Below are 17,404 nucleotides of genomic sequence, written 5' to 3'. Positions count from 1 at the left end.
TCCCGAAGCATGCAACCTTGTTAGGCAATCTTCAGAGGCACTGGGTACAGCAGAATATACTTAGTTCCTTCACTTTAAGTAGTTTTCAGTTGGCGTTGACTTCAGTACTCATGTGACAATTCTAACAGCAGGGCTGAACTGCACATAGACAAGTTGTGTATGTACGCTACCTGCCCACACCAGTACACAATAATCAGTTACAGAGCAGATTAAGGTTGTGGCTGTCCACAAGGGGTGAACATCTGTACCCCCCACTGGCCCCAGCTAGTTTGTGGATAATATCGTTCCCAGCCTTTATCTGGACAGAGGTCTCTATCAGTTGTTTTGGGAAATCCTTGTGCCTGAGTTTGATGTCGCAGAAGGTGGGGGCGACGGACCTGTCTGGTTTTAAGATTAAGTTAGACAAATTTATGGAGGGAATGGTTTAATGGTAAAACATAGTAGTCAAGGAAAACCAAGCAATGGTAGGTAAATAGTATAATGGCTAACAGGGGTCAGGCTGGAGACTCTTGCCTATATGCTCGGGGTCTTACTGATCGCCATATTTGGGGTCGGGAAGGAATTTTCCTCCAGGGCAGATTGGCTGAGCCTCTGGAGGTTTTTCGCCTTCCTCCGCAGCATGGGGCAGGGATCACTAGCAGGAGGGTCTCTGCCGATTGAAGTCACTAAAAACAGGATTGGGGACTTCAACAGCAGAGTCCAGGGAAGGGGTAGGGACGGTTTTATGGCCTGCAGCATGCAGGGGGTCAGACCAGATGATCATAATGGTCCCTTCTGACCTTAAAGTCTATGAGTCTATAAGGTGACATTCAGGTGTTTCTTTCCATGGCGCTTGTACAGGTGGAACACGAAGACAGCATTTCTCCATCCTGGCATCTCTCTTACCACTCTCCCTCCAAAGCAGCAGCAATAATACAAGAACACAACAGAAAATAACCCACCCAGACTTGCCCACCTACAAGTCTCAAAACACTTGAGATGCTGCTTTTAGTACAGGAACCCTTTCAGGTTAGTGGCCAAGGGTTTCAAAACCTCAGGACTATCACCAAAACACAAATGGTGGAGGCTAGGGGAGAACAGTGGGATCAAGAATCATAACCTAATCATGGATCCTACAGACCAACTACCTGGCTTCACCATGCCATGCAATATATGGATCACAGCAAACTACATCAGATCCACAAAAGGCATTGCTATTACCTACTACACAAATGGAAAATTAAGGACAGCCAATATTCAAATATGAAGAAAAGTCGAGCCATGGAACATCTAGTGAACCACTGCCCTTTAAGATCGGTCTTCAGAGGGACAGCCATGATTCAGTCCATGCCGCCGGAAGCCACAGATGACAAACTTAGATGTTGACCTTTAATGTTGTTTTTTAAGCTGCCAAATGAAAGTAATTTTCTGATTGAAATGAAGACCATTCAGTCCAAGGAGTATGGACAGATAGAAAACAGACAAAAGAAAAAATGCTATTGGTAGTCTCAAAAGTTTTTAACCTTACGAAAAACCAAGTTTGGGAAATATTGGCAGTTATGCTTTTAAATAAAGTTCACTGCTTGGGTCCAGTCCGGGGGCCAGCACTTTGTGCACCTCTTCTGCCACAAAATGGTAATCCCTTATGCTTCATAATAGCTTGATCAAGTATTTGCAAGACTCAGAACAGCTACTGTCTATGCCTGGGGTGGACAAACTATGGCCCGGGGGCTGCATCTGGCCCTTCAGACGTTTTAATCCATCCCTCGAGCTCCCGCTGGGGTCCGGGGCTTGCCCTGCTCCACGCGTGCCATGACTCCGCACAGCTCCCGGAAGCAGCAGCATATCCTGCCTCTGACACCTATGCGTAGGGCCAGCCAGGGAACTCTGCATGCTGCCCCCACCCCAAGCACCGCCCCCACTGCTCCTATTGGCTGGGAACCCTGGCCAATGGGAGCTGCAGGGGCAGCGCCTGCAGACATGGCAGCATGCAGAGCTGCCTGGCCACGCCTCTGTGTAGGAGGTGGGAGGGGGAAGACTGCTTGAGGTAAGCGCCACCCAGACCCTGCACCCCTGACCCCCTCCTGTGCCCCAACCCCCTGCCCCAGCCCTAATCCCCCTCCTGCCCTCCAAATCACTCAATTCCAGCCCGGAGCACCCTCCTGCACTCCCAACCCCTCATCCCAAGCCCCATCCAAGAGCCTGCACCCGCAGCCAGAGCCCTCACACCCTCCTGCACCCCAACCCCCAATTTTGTGAGCATTCATGGCCCGCCATACAATTTCCATACCCAGATGTGGCCCTCAGCCCAAAAAGTTTGCCCACCTCTGGTCTATGCCTTCTGAAAGACGTAATATTCTGACATCAGGAGTAGCTATATTCTTAATAGTCTAATTCGTTTTAGCAAGAACATGTTTTTACGATTTATTTTGTGTTGGCAGAGTCCTCCAGCACCAAAAATTTGTTTCAGCTGGAGTCATTTTCGCTGCAGTAATTGCTGGGAAGTCTTTCATCTTCTTGTTGAGGAGATTACGAGCGAGTCCAACAATTTTTATTTGCTTGGGTCCTACCCTCCCAACAAGGGACATCTTTAGAAAAGGTGCTAGCTGAAAAGGCTAGGTCACTATTTTCTGACTCATATTCCATTCAGGAGAAGTCAGACAACGGTCTCTCTCTCAAATATAATTTAAGACTTCAGTTTGAATTTTTACTCAAGAATTTTTTTTCTAGCCATGTGTTCTATTAGATATTGAGACAAATGTCAAATCCATTACCCAGATAAGCTACCTATCTGTGGTGGAACACTTCCACACAGCTGTGCACTCAGTCTTGATCAGAGTCCTACACTAACCTAAACTTATTTTGATGCAATGTCTGCAGTGGTAAATTCATAGAACATTTTGTGATACAAGTGGCAGTCTTTTCCCCCTCCTTCCGCGGGTTTGGTTTTTAAGAGGCTCTCTGATTTTGGCTCTGTTTAGGCTTCTTGAACCAAGACCCTCAGTTTTGTTCTAAGATAGTATATCAAACTGCTACTTGTTTTGATCACAGTAGATTACCAGATGTTTCTATTTGTAGAAAAGGTTACTGTTTAGCAAGTTGTTTCAAAGTTACTTGCAAGATTTGGGGTAAGTTAATTTGCACTTCTACTTATTTTATTTAGATTTAAAAGAATAAAAAGGTTTTATCTGAAGCTCCAGGCATCCTAACCCACCATTAATAAAATAAAATTTAAGATTGAACATTGCAGTCGCAGCGAGGATGCCCAAGGTTCTATTTTACCTTCCCTGTGTAAGCCATTAACCTGATTTTTAAAGGTCCGCTCTTACAAAAGATTCCCTCAGGCTTCCATGGTTTTTGACATTCCCAGAAAACAACCCTTAGATGAGAAGTAAAGTAGTGGAGAGAGTGTGACATTTACCTTCCCATGCCTTCACCACCCAAATACCCCAAATGAAAAACTATTCAACAATTCCTCATGTTGTGCAAATACCCTGCGCAGATCCAAAAATTGGATCCGCAGCCATTCCCCTTCTTACTGCCCTCTCCCCAAAGCCACATACACACAGGTTTATCTGGAACTCTCTAAGATGACTGCACTTCAGAAATAGGTGTGTATTTTGCAATACACTTTGGGATCTTTCTGTATTAAAAGGTGCCACACATTAAATCAGCGTACACAGGACCTCATGCAATTTCTAACTCAGCAGAAAAATCTGCAAGTCTTGTATATCTAAATATACAAACATATGCTGTAGAATCACATTTATTATTAGGACTAGAGATGCCACGTGTCCATTTTTGACCAGAAGTCCAATCAAAAAGGAGACTGGACAGTGTCCAGTCAGATCTTACCAGATACCCAAAGTCCAGTTACTGAGGGCGAGGGAGGCACTGGGTCACACGCATGAGCCCCTACTCAGCCAGGGCCACCTCTTACCTGCATCGGGCAGCTGCGACTCCAGCCCTGGCTCCGCAAGTGAGTCCCTCCTGACCCGGGGGGGAAAAGCAGCGAGTCACTGCTCTTTCCCCTCCTCCCCCAAACAGGGGCAGGGCCTCAAGGGAAGAGGCAGGGTGGGGGAAGTACTGGCACTACTGCTGGAGTATCTGTATTTTAAATATTACAAAGTTGGCAACCCTAATTAGGACTGATTTGATGGCAATGTATGATTGTGCTTGAAAATTATTTCATGTGTGCAATGACCACTTTTCATGTTCTCACTCTTGGCTGCAATGTTTTGCATATACACCTCGACCCCGATATAACGCTGTCCTCGGGAGCCAAAAAAATCTTACCACGTTATAGGTGAAACCATGTTGTATCGAACTTGCTTTGATCCACCGGAGCGCTGCTTTACTGCGTTATATCCGAATTTGTGTTATATCAGGTCGCGTTATATCGGGGTAGAGATGTATTATTAACTAAAGGCAGCAGTCTAGAAAGGGGATCACAGGGTTGCTACATTTGTTTTGTTTTCCCCTCCACTGGAAAAGCCACAGCTTAATTGAAACAAGGAAATTAAAAGCTTCAAATCACTAACCATGTCACGTACTTTGGAGTCTTATTTGTAAAGATCTCAATTATTGTAATAGGTGGGGAGAACCTGTAGTCTAAGTCAGCCTGAATACGAAGCTTCACTCCCATCCTGGTAACAGGCATGTTATAAACCCTGGAAAACTGAGGTTCATAATTGAAATGGCAACTAACCTCTAACAACTCTGAGGGCACAGAACACAGCAATAGGTATTAGAGGAAGAGAATCACTTCTAAGTGCTTTACGATTACAATAAAACCCTAGTCTATTCTTATTTCACACAGCAATTTTCAAACCTGTTTTGATCATTCTTTTGTTCTTCCAGGGACACAAATATAGTATGGGCTCCACAAAGTTATTTTTCTTGCTTCAACTTTATTTAACAGAAAAGTATAAATCCTGTCAGATATGCTGGAACAATTTGTATAGTGGGGTGGGGGTAAACTGTAAACCCTGTAATATAACAGAAACCACTAAGCCTGGGTGCAGCAGCACCCCCCCCCCTACTTCCAGCACCTATGAATCTTGTTGGGAAAATGGAGTAGTTCCTTGAAGGGCAAGTGGGGGTTTTTCACCTGCATTATTTCAGGGGACAATGTCAGAACACAAAAACTAGGCCCACTGCCTGCATCGCACTCAAAGAGTTGAACTGCACATTTTTTCAGGAAGTGTCATCAATGAATAAACATACTATAAACCATCAAAGACAGGAACTCTTAGATATTATTAGGGACCAAAGGTCTTAATATTCAAGGTTTCATACATACACAAAAAAGGAAGTTAAGATCCGGTGTGGAAACTGGAGGTTTTGTTTATGTTTCAGTACTTGAAATCACCACTAAAAGGAAACTGTGGGTTTATTTTTAGACCTCGACTTCCAGAGAGGCATTATCTGAACATTATGTCTATGTGTGGAGGAGACTGGTTTACTTAAAGCAATCCCAAAAACCATCAAAAAAAGCAATTGTCAAAATTAGACGAGATGCTTTAAAAATCAAAGAAACTATCAATCTGAATGTGAAGAAACACAGCCTGTGTTTTGCTATTGTAAAAAGTATCTTATCCCTGATGCTGTTCAATATGGTATTGATTTGTTTCTATGAAATTCGTAATGCAGTGAAAATCCCATGGGGTAAAACAGGCTTGTATTTCTTACTTAATGAAAAAAAATGATGCTTTTCTGTGATGAGTGAGCAAACAATGTCTCAACCAGGGAGGGACAAAGCATGAGGAACAGTGAAAATGGGGTCCAATTACTCAGAAGTGACCATCTCAATCACCATATTAAATGCAAGGAAATGTAGTTCAGAGCTTTTATTTTTCACTGGAAGATAAATAAAAAGCTATAACATCAATGTTAAGTACTGTAACAAACAATATTCTAAGTTACACAGGATTTTTCTTTTTGCATGTTTTGGATGTGCTGTGCTGCTGTTTTCTCTGACTTATCCGAGATGAGGCCAAAGGTTTAGAGCAATAATTTTCAGGGTTGGCTCTGAATAGTAGCTACTAGAGAGCAGCTTGTATGCAATGCACACTGACACCTCAAAAAACAAACAAACAAACTGATCAAAGTTTCTGAAGCCTTGAATTATGTAGGAAAAGTAAAGCTCACTGTAGCTTCTGCAGATACAAAGAGGAGAGTGGAGATGCCTCCAAGAATGGGCAGAACTAGCTAAATAGAACTGGAAAGAGATGCCAACCTGAAAACTCTGGAGTGGTTTCAGTTTATTCAGCCACAAGTTTAATTGGTCCTAGCCTCCTCTACGTTCTGGATTGGGACTGCTAATTTGTATTAAGAAAGCTCTGTGAAACCCAAGCTTCTGATATCAGTAAACCGGAATCAAATTTTCAACTTCCTTATATTTGGTCATGCTTAGTATCATGAGTTTCAAAATCATATGTTAGTGATAGATGCGCAATCTATAAAATGAAGCCTCTGGACACAATTTGAGTTTGATTACATGCAACTTTTATTTTAATGAGCAAATCATAGAATATCAGGGTTGGAAGGGACCTCAGGAGGTCATCTAGTCTAACCCCCTGCTCAAAGCAGGACCTAATCCCAACTAAATCATCCCAGCCAGGGCTTTGTCAAGCCGGGCCTTAAAAACCTCTCAGGAAGGAGATTCCACCACCTCCCTAGGTAACCCATTCCAGTGCTTCACCACTCTCCTAGTGAAAAAGTTTTTCCCAATATCCAACCTAAACCTCCCCCACTGCAACTTGAGACCATTACTCCTTGTTCTGTCATCTAGTACCACTGAGAACAGTCTAGATTCATCCTCTTTGGAACCCCCTTTCAGGTAGTTGAAAGCAGCTATCAAATGCCGCCTCATTCTTCTCTTCTGCAGACTAAACAATCCCAGTTCCCTCAGCCTCTCCTCATAGCTCATGTGCTCCAGACCCCAAATCATTTCTGTTGCCCTCCGCTGGACTCTTTCCAATTTTTCCACATCCTTCTTGTAGTGTGGGGCCCAAAACTGGACACAGTACTCCAGGTGAGGCCTCATCAATGTTGAATAGAGGGGAATGATCACGTCCCTTGATCTGCTGACAATGCCCCTACTTATACAGCCCAAAATGCTGTTAGCCTTCTTGGCAACAAGGGCACACTGTCGACTCATATCCAGCTTCTTGTCCACTGTAACCCCTACGTCCTTTTCTGCAGAACTGCTGCCTAGCCACTCGGTCCCTAGTCTGTAACAGCGAATGGGATTCTTCCGTCCTAAGTGCAGGACTCTGCACTTGTCCTTGTTGAACCTCATCAGGTTTTTTTTGGCCCAATCCTCTAATTTGTCTAGGTCCCTCTGTATCCGATCCCTACCCTCCAGCATATCTACCACTCCTCCCGGTTTAGTGTCATCTGCAAACTTGCTGAGAGTGCAGTCCACGCCATCCTCCAGATCATTAATGAAGATATTGAACAAAACTGGCCCCAGGATCAACCCTTGGGGCATTCCGCTTGAAACCGGCTGCCAACTAGACATGGAGCCGTTGATCACTACCCATTGAGCCCGACAATCTAGCCAGCTTTCTATCCACCTTATAGTCCATTCATCCAGCCCATACTTCAACTTGCTGGCAAGAATACTGTGGGAGACCATATCAAAAGCTTTGCTAAAGTCAAGGAAGAACACATCCACTGCTTTCCCCTCATCCACAGACCCAGTTATCTCCTCATAGAAGGCAATTAGGTTAGTCAGGCATAACTTGCCCTTGGTGAATCCATGCTAACTGTTCCTGATCACTTTCCTTTCCTCTAAGTGCTTCAGAATTGATTCCTTGAGGACCTGCTCCATGCTTTTTCCAGGGTCTGAGGTGAGGCTGACTGACCTGTAGTTCCCCGGATCCTCCTCCTTCCCTTTTTTAAAGATGGGCACTACATTAGCCTTTTTCCAGTCACTCGGGACCTCCCCCGATCGCCATGAGTTTTAAAAGATAATGGCCAATGGCTCTGCAATCACATCCGCCAACTCCTTTAGCACCCTCGGATGCAGCGCATCCGGCCCCATGGACTTGTGCTCGTCCAGCTTTTCTAAATAGTCCCGAACCACTTCTTTCTCCAAATCGCCCAAAGGAAAAATGTTCACCAACTTGATTATCTTTAGCTACCTCAAAAATAAACAAAGCACAAGTGACAATCAAAGCTACTTTACTAATCAGCAACACATTTGATTTCTTTGAGTTCTTCAGCACTATCCCTGTAATTGGCACATCATGGGGATACACACTGATTACATTTCTGTCACTTATTTTGGAATATACTTACACGATTGAAACCAAGATGAAAAGTTTTTTTAGGATATGAATAATTTAATAGTTTATTTACATATAAATGCTTGAAATCTCCCCACAGTCCTCAAAGCAGCATACAGCTAGTACCCTACACATTTCCTTCTGTGCATGTTATAAAACAAAAGCCACTACAAGTAAGTAATGATGCGGCCACTTCCCCTCCATACTATTTAAAGTGACACTGCAAAGCATGGTTAGACAGGACACACTGATGCCTCCAAAATTACCTTGAAATCAACTGCCTTATTAAAAAGGAATTAAAATAAAGCAGGAAGGCCAACTGCCCAGCTAGCACATACTAGAAAAAGTCTTAAATATGTTTAAAAACTATTTTATAAGAGTTTCCTAAAGCTGCCACCAGTGGATCTTACGAGGTAGGACATTAAATGCTACTGCAATGTGCCCATCTTCCCTTATCCGGTGGATGGTGTGCTACTTAATTGGAGGACAAAACATATTAAAAAAATAATCAAAACTACAGGTTTACTTTGCTTTCACAAATTATGAATAAGTTCAACACTAGTGTGTAGTCAAGAAAATGCCAAAGGATGAGAGATCAAAACAGCCAATCTCAATCGCTTTTAGAAAATGCCCAGCTAATACAAATACCTTTACCTAGACTAAAAAATCAGACTAAAAGATTTGCATCAACAAACATACCTTTTATGGTTCCGAGTCCCTATTAGCAAATAGGAACAAGACTGACAACAGCTCCTTAGCACATGTGCACACAGTGAGAACTAACCTTTTAGTTACTGGACTAAACTAAAGCTGTGCAAAGCACTTTTCTAATGTTTATTGCCCCTTTAAAAAGGAACCATTAAACCATCATGAAGTTCCTCAACCACAATTTCACACACACACACACACACACACACACACACACACACACACACAGTTTATCAGGTCTAGGAAAATTGTAATAGCCTATGTAGACTTGTGTACCCTATTTATATAGGAAGATTTGCCCCCAAGCTTACATCTCTCTCTTGCTCAGAGCTTTGCCTGGGAACTGAGAGTACTGTAGAACTCAGAGCTACAAACACCTCAGGAATGGAGGTTGTTCGTAACTCTGAACAAAGCATTATGGTTGTTCTTTCAAAAGTTTACAACTGAATCTTGATTTAATACAGCTTTGAAACTTTACTATGCAGAAGAAAAATGCTGCTTTTAACCATCTTAACTTAAATGAAACAAGCACAGGAACAGTTTCCTTACCTTGTCAAATTTTTTTTAAGCTTACCCCCTTTTTTTTTTTTTAGTAGTTTACATTTAACAGTACTATGTTGTACAGTATTTGCTTTTTTGGGGGGTCTCTGCTGCTTGGCTGCACACTTCCAGTTCAAAATGAGGTGTGTGGTTGACCGGTCAGTTTGTAACTCTGGTGTTCGTATTTCTGAGGTTCTACTGCATTAGGCAGAACTGAACTTCTCCTGGTGCACACACAACTAGAAATGCTGGTATATAACCTAATGAAACTCCATCACCTTGGTAAAGACAACCAACTGGAAGCACATGGCAAATCGAGGCCAGATTAAGCATTAGGCCCAGTAGGCCCATGCATAGGGTCCCTATTCTGGCCACCACATGGTGCTCCAGAATGTAAAGATTCCATTTAATTCAGAAACAAAAGCTGTATTAAGATGCAGTTAAGATTGAGAATTTACAATTTACAATAAAATTACAATATCTTGTAATGTATTTTACCCTATGTTACAGGGTTACCATATTTCAGCAAGCAAAAAAGAGGACGGGAGGAGCCCCGCCCCCGTCCTGCCCTGGCCCCGCCCCATCCTGCCCTAGCCCCACCTCTGCCCCTCCCACTTCCCCCCCTCAGACCCCCCCAACCCTCTCCCGGCTCCTTGTCCCCTGACTGCCCCCTCCTAAGACCCCTGCCCCTAACTGCCCCCCAGGACTCCACCCCCTACCTGTACCCTGACTGCCCCAACCCTTATCCACACCCCCACCCCTAGACAGACCCCTGGGACTCCCACGCCCCATCCAACCACTCTCCACCCCCTAACAGCCCCCCTCAGCCCCCCAGAACTCCCAACCCTCTCCCCCGCTCCTTGTCCCCTGACTGCCTCCTCCTGGGACCCCGTGTTACCACGTGACATTTCCAATTACTGGAAGTTATGGAATATTAAGCCTTTTATTTTTAACTTCTATGGCCATATTCATTGTATATCCTGGCTGTTTCATGCCACTCAAACAATGCAAAGCAGCTAGAATTGCCCAGAGCCGTCCTCTGCCTTTATTCTGGTATTACTGGAAAGGAGGAGGATGGCTCAATTAAACTAAACAGCCAACACATTGAAGATATCTTAATGGAAATACTTTTGTATGTAATGTATAATAAATCCATGGAAGTCATCGCCACAGGGCAATTTTTTCTTAAAAAAAAAAAAAACAAAAAAACAGCTTGGGTATTTGTAATAGTCATGTTTGTAAAACAGCTTGAAGACATGAAAGTGCTGTACAAGTACTAGGTGACTAATGATATCTACAATTTAGCTAGCATAAAAAGGACTTATGAATCCTCATGCTCCAGAGCATATTACTATTGGAGAAGAACATCCATTTCTCTGTAAGGCATAGTATTGTACAATTTAAATAGGAGCACACTACATGTTTTTTTCTTCCATGGAAAAGCATCTGTCACTAGGTACTTTGAGACAGGGTATCAGATAGAGATGTACTGCTGGTGTCCTTGTTTGGAAGAGAGAGAACCATATTGACATCTTGTTGCAGTCAGTCTCCTGGTTAGGGCTGTGACTCAAACCGGTGTAACAAGAGTGTGGGAGTTAGCTTTTCCTAAGCATAGCCTCACAAACCACACACACACACACACACACACACACACACACTTTTTTGATCCAGGTCAGTGTTCTCTTCATGAGGTGGAATGGCACCCACATGCACAGTGGGTAATAAATTGGTCTATGTGGCAGGGGTATTAATATTTTCCCTTGGTAATTTCATCAAACAGCTAAGGAAAGTCCCTCACAAAATGTGAAAAGGAATGTTTAAGTTCCAATGTCTTGTGAAAAGCCATTAATACAAGGTATTTCTTCTACCTCCCCACTCAGTTCAGTCTTTTCTGCCTACAAATTAATGCTGTAAGGTATAAGGTGTTCAAAACGATCAACATTCTGGTATTCTCCCCATCAACCTTTCCAATTTAATGTTTTCTTCTTTTTGCTGTTTAGTACTACTACATTCTTTCTCCTCTTATTCCTGTAGAAAATGTGTACAGTGACAGTCCAGAATCAACTGCTTAACCTGAATCACTTGCACTAAGGACCTGTACAAGTATCAGCATCTTGATTTCAAGTTAATGTAGACAACATAAAATACTGTTAATATCAGAGTAGGGAAACAAGTTCACACACACACACACACACACACACACACACACCCTACTTGTTTTCAGACTGACAATAGGGTAAATATAGTAGATTAATAAAACTGAATCCTCTTTATAAGCCTTTTAAACAACCTACAAACTATAATTACAATATTTAGAAATTAAAACTAAAGTTCTGATGCAGTGTAGAAAAAGGCTATCAATAATGAGGAGCATGCACATTTCCAGCTTTTAAAAGCATTCCATTTGAGGCTAAATCAGCATATTTAAAACTGACCTATTTGGAGTAAGTGTGTCACCAAGTTCCATATCTAGGTCAGCATTTCTGCAGTGACCCCACTGAATCTCAGTCTTGAGCAGAATTCACTGTAATCGCCTCCACTTCTACCTCCCCCCATAATTCAGTCTTTTCTGTCTACACACTGTCAGCCCGCCTCACTGTTTAAACGTGTGCGTGCACAGGACATATGAAAACCTATCCAAAAGCCATTAACAAAAAAACAGAAAATATATTGGGGGTGAAAGCAAAGGGCAGTCTTTGCTAATGCACACTTTGAATCACCTTGTTTTTATTTTGAGCATTAGTTAACATTAAACTTTTTAAATTAAAGAAGCAACAGCATGCGCATGTTTCCCATTGTCATGTTTTCCACGATCTTAACTTTTAGCCTTTCACTGATAACTAGTGATAGGCAGAATTAGAAAGGTAGGGGAATTCATTTTGGTCTCCAGAGTAAAATAAGAAATGGAAATTAACTCAATTATTGGATGCAAACAATTCACCCATTAATTGTTTTGAAGCTTGAATGAAATCTGTTTCCTTATCAATGTTTTCCTGTTGCATATATGATTTGTTAGGGATTTTTTTCTTTAACATGCTATTAAAATAGTCACTCATCACCCTCCGTACAAAAATGCTGTCAAAGCAAGCAATCCTTTGCAAAGTCAGTTTTCAAGATTAAACTATAAAGTTATATAAAAGTGCACAAGATCTGAGAATTTTTCCTGAAGCACGTATAAACACTACTACCTAATGGTTTTTTAATTTAAGATTTTTGTAATTGAAAAGTAAAATTAATTTTTTTTGTAAACATATCTAGTGCTGTGACTGTTTCTTAAATTTATGATGCATTTTATTTTTTGAATATACTAGTAAGTGAAGTTTTTAATTCTCATTTGTCAGAACATATCAGACAGATCCATTGTCTACAGCCAAGCTCTAAGATATAACCGCATTTGCTCCAATCCCTCAGACAGAGACAAGTACCTACAAGATCTCTATCAAGCATTCTTAAAACTATAATACCCACCTGCTGAAGTGAAAAAACAGATTGACAGAGCCAGAAGAGTACCCAGAAGTCACCACCTACAAGACAGGCCCAACAAAGAAAATAACAGACCACCACTAGCTGTCACCTTCAGCCCCCAATTAAAACCTCTCCAGCGCATCATCAAAGATCTACAACCTATCCTGAAAGATGATCCCTCACTCTCAGATCTTGGGAGACAGACCTGTCCTCGCTTACAGACAACCCCCCAACCTGAAACAAATACTCACCAGCAACCACACATCACTGAACAAAAACACTGACCCAAGAACCTATCCTTGCAACAAAGCCCCATGCCAACTCTGTCCACATATCTATTCAAGTGACATCATAGGACCTAATCACATCAGCCACGCCATCAGGGGCTCGTTCACCTACACATCTACCAATGTGATATATATGCCATCGTGTGCCAGCAATGCCCCTCTGCCATGTACATTGGCCAAACCGGACAGTCTCTACGCAAAAGAATTAATGGACCCAAATCTGACATCAGGAATCATAACACTCAAAAACCAGTGGGAGAACACTTTAACCTGTCTGGTCATTCAATGACAGACCTGGGGGTGGCAATTTTGCAACAAGAAAGCTTCAAAAACAGACTCCAACGAGAAACTGCTGAGCTGGAATTGATATGCAAACTAGATACAATCAACTTAGGCTTGAATAGGGACTGGGAATGGCTGAGCCATTACAAACATTGAATCTATCTCCCCCTGTGTATTCTCACACCTCTTATCAAACTGTCTGTACTGGGCTATCTTGATTATTACTTCAAAAGTTTTTTTCTCTTACTTAATTGGCCTCTCAGAGTTGGTAAGACAACTCCGACCTTTTCATGCTCTCTATATGTGTATATATATCTCCTCAATATACGTTCCATTCTATGCATCCGAAGATGTGGGCTGTAGCCCACGAAAGCTTATGCTCAAATAAATTTGTTAGTCTCAAAGATGCCACAAGTACTCCTGTTCTTTTTGCGGATACAGACTAACACGGCTGCTACTCTGAAACCCATCAGACAGATACTATTTAGGGACAACACAATTTTACTTTACATCTGTAAAGGATAGTCTGAAAGTGCTTTTGAATACTAGTCAATTTAATAATGTTGAGTGTTAATAAAAATCCAAATAGATGCCACTAAGTAATGAATGTATTTTAAAACACAATTTCAGTGAGTATATGAGTATTCACATTATGACTACAAATTTCATACATCCCCTGCTCCAAAAACAATAATTTAAAAGTGGATAGCATTTTAAATAGATCACTTCTATATAAAACATTTAACCTGTTACAAAGTTACACCTAAAAGCTAACAATGAAAGATTAGAGAAAATTCCCCCGCCCCTCCCCCCAGATTACTTTGTACATTTAAACAGTACATTTGTATTTCACCATTTCCAAGGGTGTTTTGAGTGCCTGAAATCAGTTTCAACTGAACTAGCTTTCAAATAGGTAGCATCCTTTAAGATAAATACAGAAATGGAAATACAGGGCGAGGGTTTATTTTGCTACAGAAGGGCTCCATTTGGCTAAGCCACATTGGTAGATTCCTTCCATCCTTCCCTTTTGTACATGTAACTAAGGAACTATTTGTTTCATCTTCTAAATTAAATTCTACAGGTACTGGTATCAGTAGCCAAAAGATTTAAATTTGTGGTTATTGATCGTTTTACTATTTCAGTAACATACTATTCTGTTATTGAATGATTCTTCTCACACCAACACATTCAGCTGAGCTGATATCACGTGTTTTCCATATTTATCTTACAAAACAGTTTAGAGAAACTTCATTCCAACACATATTAAGTCCTGTCTGAAAGATGTGAATCTACAAAGCAGCTATACTACTGGAACAGAGCGATATAGTTAGATGAACGTGTAACTATGAAACAAAAATTCTCAATTTTTCACTTGCTATGTGCTGCTGTCGACATACTTAAGTGTTGAACTGGCAATATTAGTGGCTTTCCTCAGTTCTGGCACTCAAAGCCTTCTACAAGCTCTGGGCTTGGAGTTCCTCCCCCAACATTTAAAAAAGGGAAGATGTCATGATTATATAGGGAGATGTCCTCAGGTTGGCTACCTTCCCAATACTGTTAGTCATATGGGTGAGACAGAGCAAGAGAGAAGCACAGCATGGTACAGAACAAGCCTATGTTGTCAGTAATTCAATGGGACTTTCTGCCATTTATTTCTACTTCTGAAGTTCATTGTTTTACACTGTTTATCCTCACTCATGAGATTTGAGCCACTGGAGATGAAAGAACACTTGTCTTATATAAAGATCAACTGAATAACAAGAACAAGCTCAAAACTGGAAATCAGAGCAGACCGCAAACCATGCATATCTTGGCTTCACAGTAAGAAGTCAGGGAATTTTAGGTTAGTGTTCCAATGTCAGAGCGATACAAAATCCTACAATAGATGAACTACTAGAACATGCATAAAGGGCATTCTATTCCAGAAAAAATCCCAAACATTTACTGCCCAAAGAAAGCTACAACATAATTCAACTCAATTTACTATAGGAGCATAAAATTAACAATCCTCTTTAAAAACCAATACTTCAAACATTCACTAGAAAAAGTATACTGCCTTTTGGAAAAGCCACACTGAAAATGATCTAGAGTGCCATAAATCTATAAATCTCTTCAAAAAACATCACACAAACTACCTTAATACAATCAAGAACATAAAAACCAGTAGTCTCTTACTAAATATGGAATTAATGAACATTAAAAATACAGTGGAAAACCAAAAGAGAAAAATATTTAACCAGTGTGACAAAAGAACTGAAACATTCTTTACCCTTCTGTGCGCAAGATACAGGAATATGAGCTATTATCAGACACCGCAGAGAACCCAACTAAAGGAGTAGATAGGAAAAAATTAGCATAATAGAGAAAAAGACAATTGCAGAAAACCTCTCAAGACAAGGTAATATGGCACCAAATAGTAAGAGGTTAATAATGCAAATGGTGTAAACAAAAAAAACAAACAAAAACAAAAAACAAAAAAACCCAACACCTAAATTCTGTTGGCAAAGCCTGCTCTAACACACGTGATGTATTTTTAAGTCCAGAACTCTACTTTAACATGCTCAGAGATTTCATTTTTAAACGTGAGTGGGCCTCCCCATCACACACACCGTAAGGCATAGACAGGAATCTAAACCTTTTTGGACTGATGTTGAAAGTGTTTTAGCGTCAGCTTAGTTAGTTCTCCCTTATTGCCTCACCCTGCCCATTGCATTGTGGGATTTCTGTTCAATTATTGATTTACTTTTCTTTTATTCTGAGGTTCCCTTGTATCCTCAGTACCTCCAGTCCCCTGGCCTGGCTTTTCCTACTGCACCACCTTATGCTGCTTTGCTATCAGAATGACAGGAGAAAGAGCAGGGCTGCTCTGAACTCTGCCACAACTGCTGTTCAGAGCTATTCCACTGAGGGAAGTGGGGGAGAACAGATCATGTTGAACTAGGGTCCTCACCATGCCCAGTCTTTCCAGCACAAGGCAAATACAAAGGAGCTCTGAAATAGAAATTCATCAGCTCAGCTAGAAGGTGGGTTGCTCCATTTGTGGAGAGACTAGCACTGGTAGATGAATAATCTGACCGCATAGTCAATTACAGCCCTGATAAGATAGGATATTGAATAGGTACCAAAATACAGTATATTGGAGAACACTAACTGATCAGCAATAGGAAATATGTTGATATCTTGCCAGTCACTAAACTTTACCTATTTTAAGACAGAAGTGAAGCACAGCATTCCCAACAGAAACTCCTCCAACTGGTTCTTGAAGTTTCTAGCACTGTCTTTGGGTTCTCTACACATCTTACATTACCACAGCTTTTATTACTTCTGAAACATAACTTTTCATATTGAAATGTTGGAAAGAGATGTTACTGACCTTCTCTATTCTAATGGCCTTATTCCCTACATTAGTGAGCTGCACCAAAGTGAGGAGGAAAGTGGTAAATCTGGCTAGCATTCTTTATTTACACATTGCAGGCAAATGGAGTTTAACACACCACACCACACCCACACATACCCCTCACTCCAGCCACAGACCCACAACCGTTTATGCCATTATGGTGAAAGTGAGCAACATTTTTCTTAAGTAGAAAACAAAGGAGAACTCTAGTTGCTAGAGGTGTTCTTACCTTGGATGCTTGTCGAAGCCACCGTAAATACTCCGTGAAGGTATCAAAACAAATGTAATAGGTCTGGCTCTGAGGTCCAGAGGAACTAAATGCTAAACAGTGCTGGTGCTTTTTCACTTCTTCCACCTGTATTTAAAAAGATAAAATAATTACTGCATAAAATTTGGAAAGAGTCACTGTGCAACCAGCAAGGCAAAGTGAAGCTGTGAAACCGAGGAGCAGC

General features: G+C 41.4%; 1 protein-coding gene across 1 annotated transcript in view; it reads right to left on the bottom strand.

Annotated features, from left to right (window-relative positions):
• The window catches only part of PHLPP1 (PH domain and leucine rich repeat protein phosphatase 1), a 226,237-nt gene that overhangs the window by 90,667 nt on the left and 118,166 nt on the right, over nucleotides 1–17,404 (bottom strand). Inside the window, exon 3 of the mRNA XM_008170599.4 lies at nucleotides 17,182–17,307. Within this exon, the coding sequence (XP_008168821.3) occupies nucleotides 17,182–17,307 (126 nt within the window). The remainder of the gene's footprint in view (nucleotides 1–17,181; nucleotides 17,308–17,404) is intronic.

Source organism: Chrysemys picta, chromosome 2, assembly GCF_011386835.1.
Source record: "Chrysemys picta bellii isolate R12L10 chromosome 2, ASM1138683v2, whole genome shotgun sequence".
Taxonomy (NCBI): Eukaryota; Metazoa; Chordata; order Testudines; family Emydidae; genus Chrysemys; species Chrysemys picta.
This window is presented reverse-complemented; position numbering and strand designations above follow the sequence as displayed.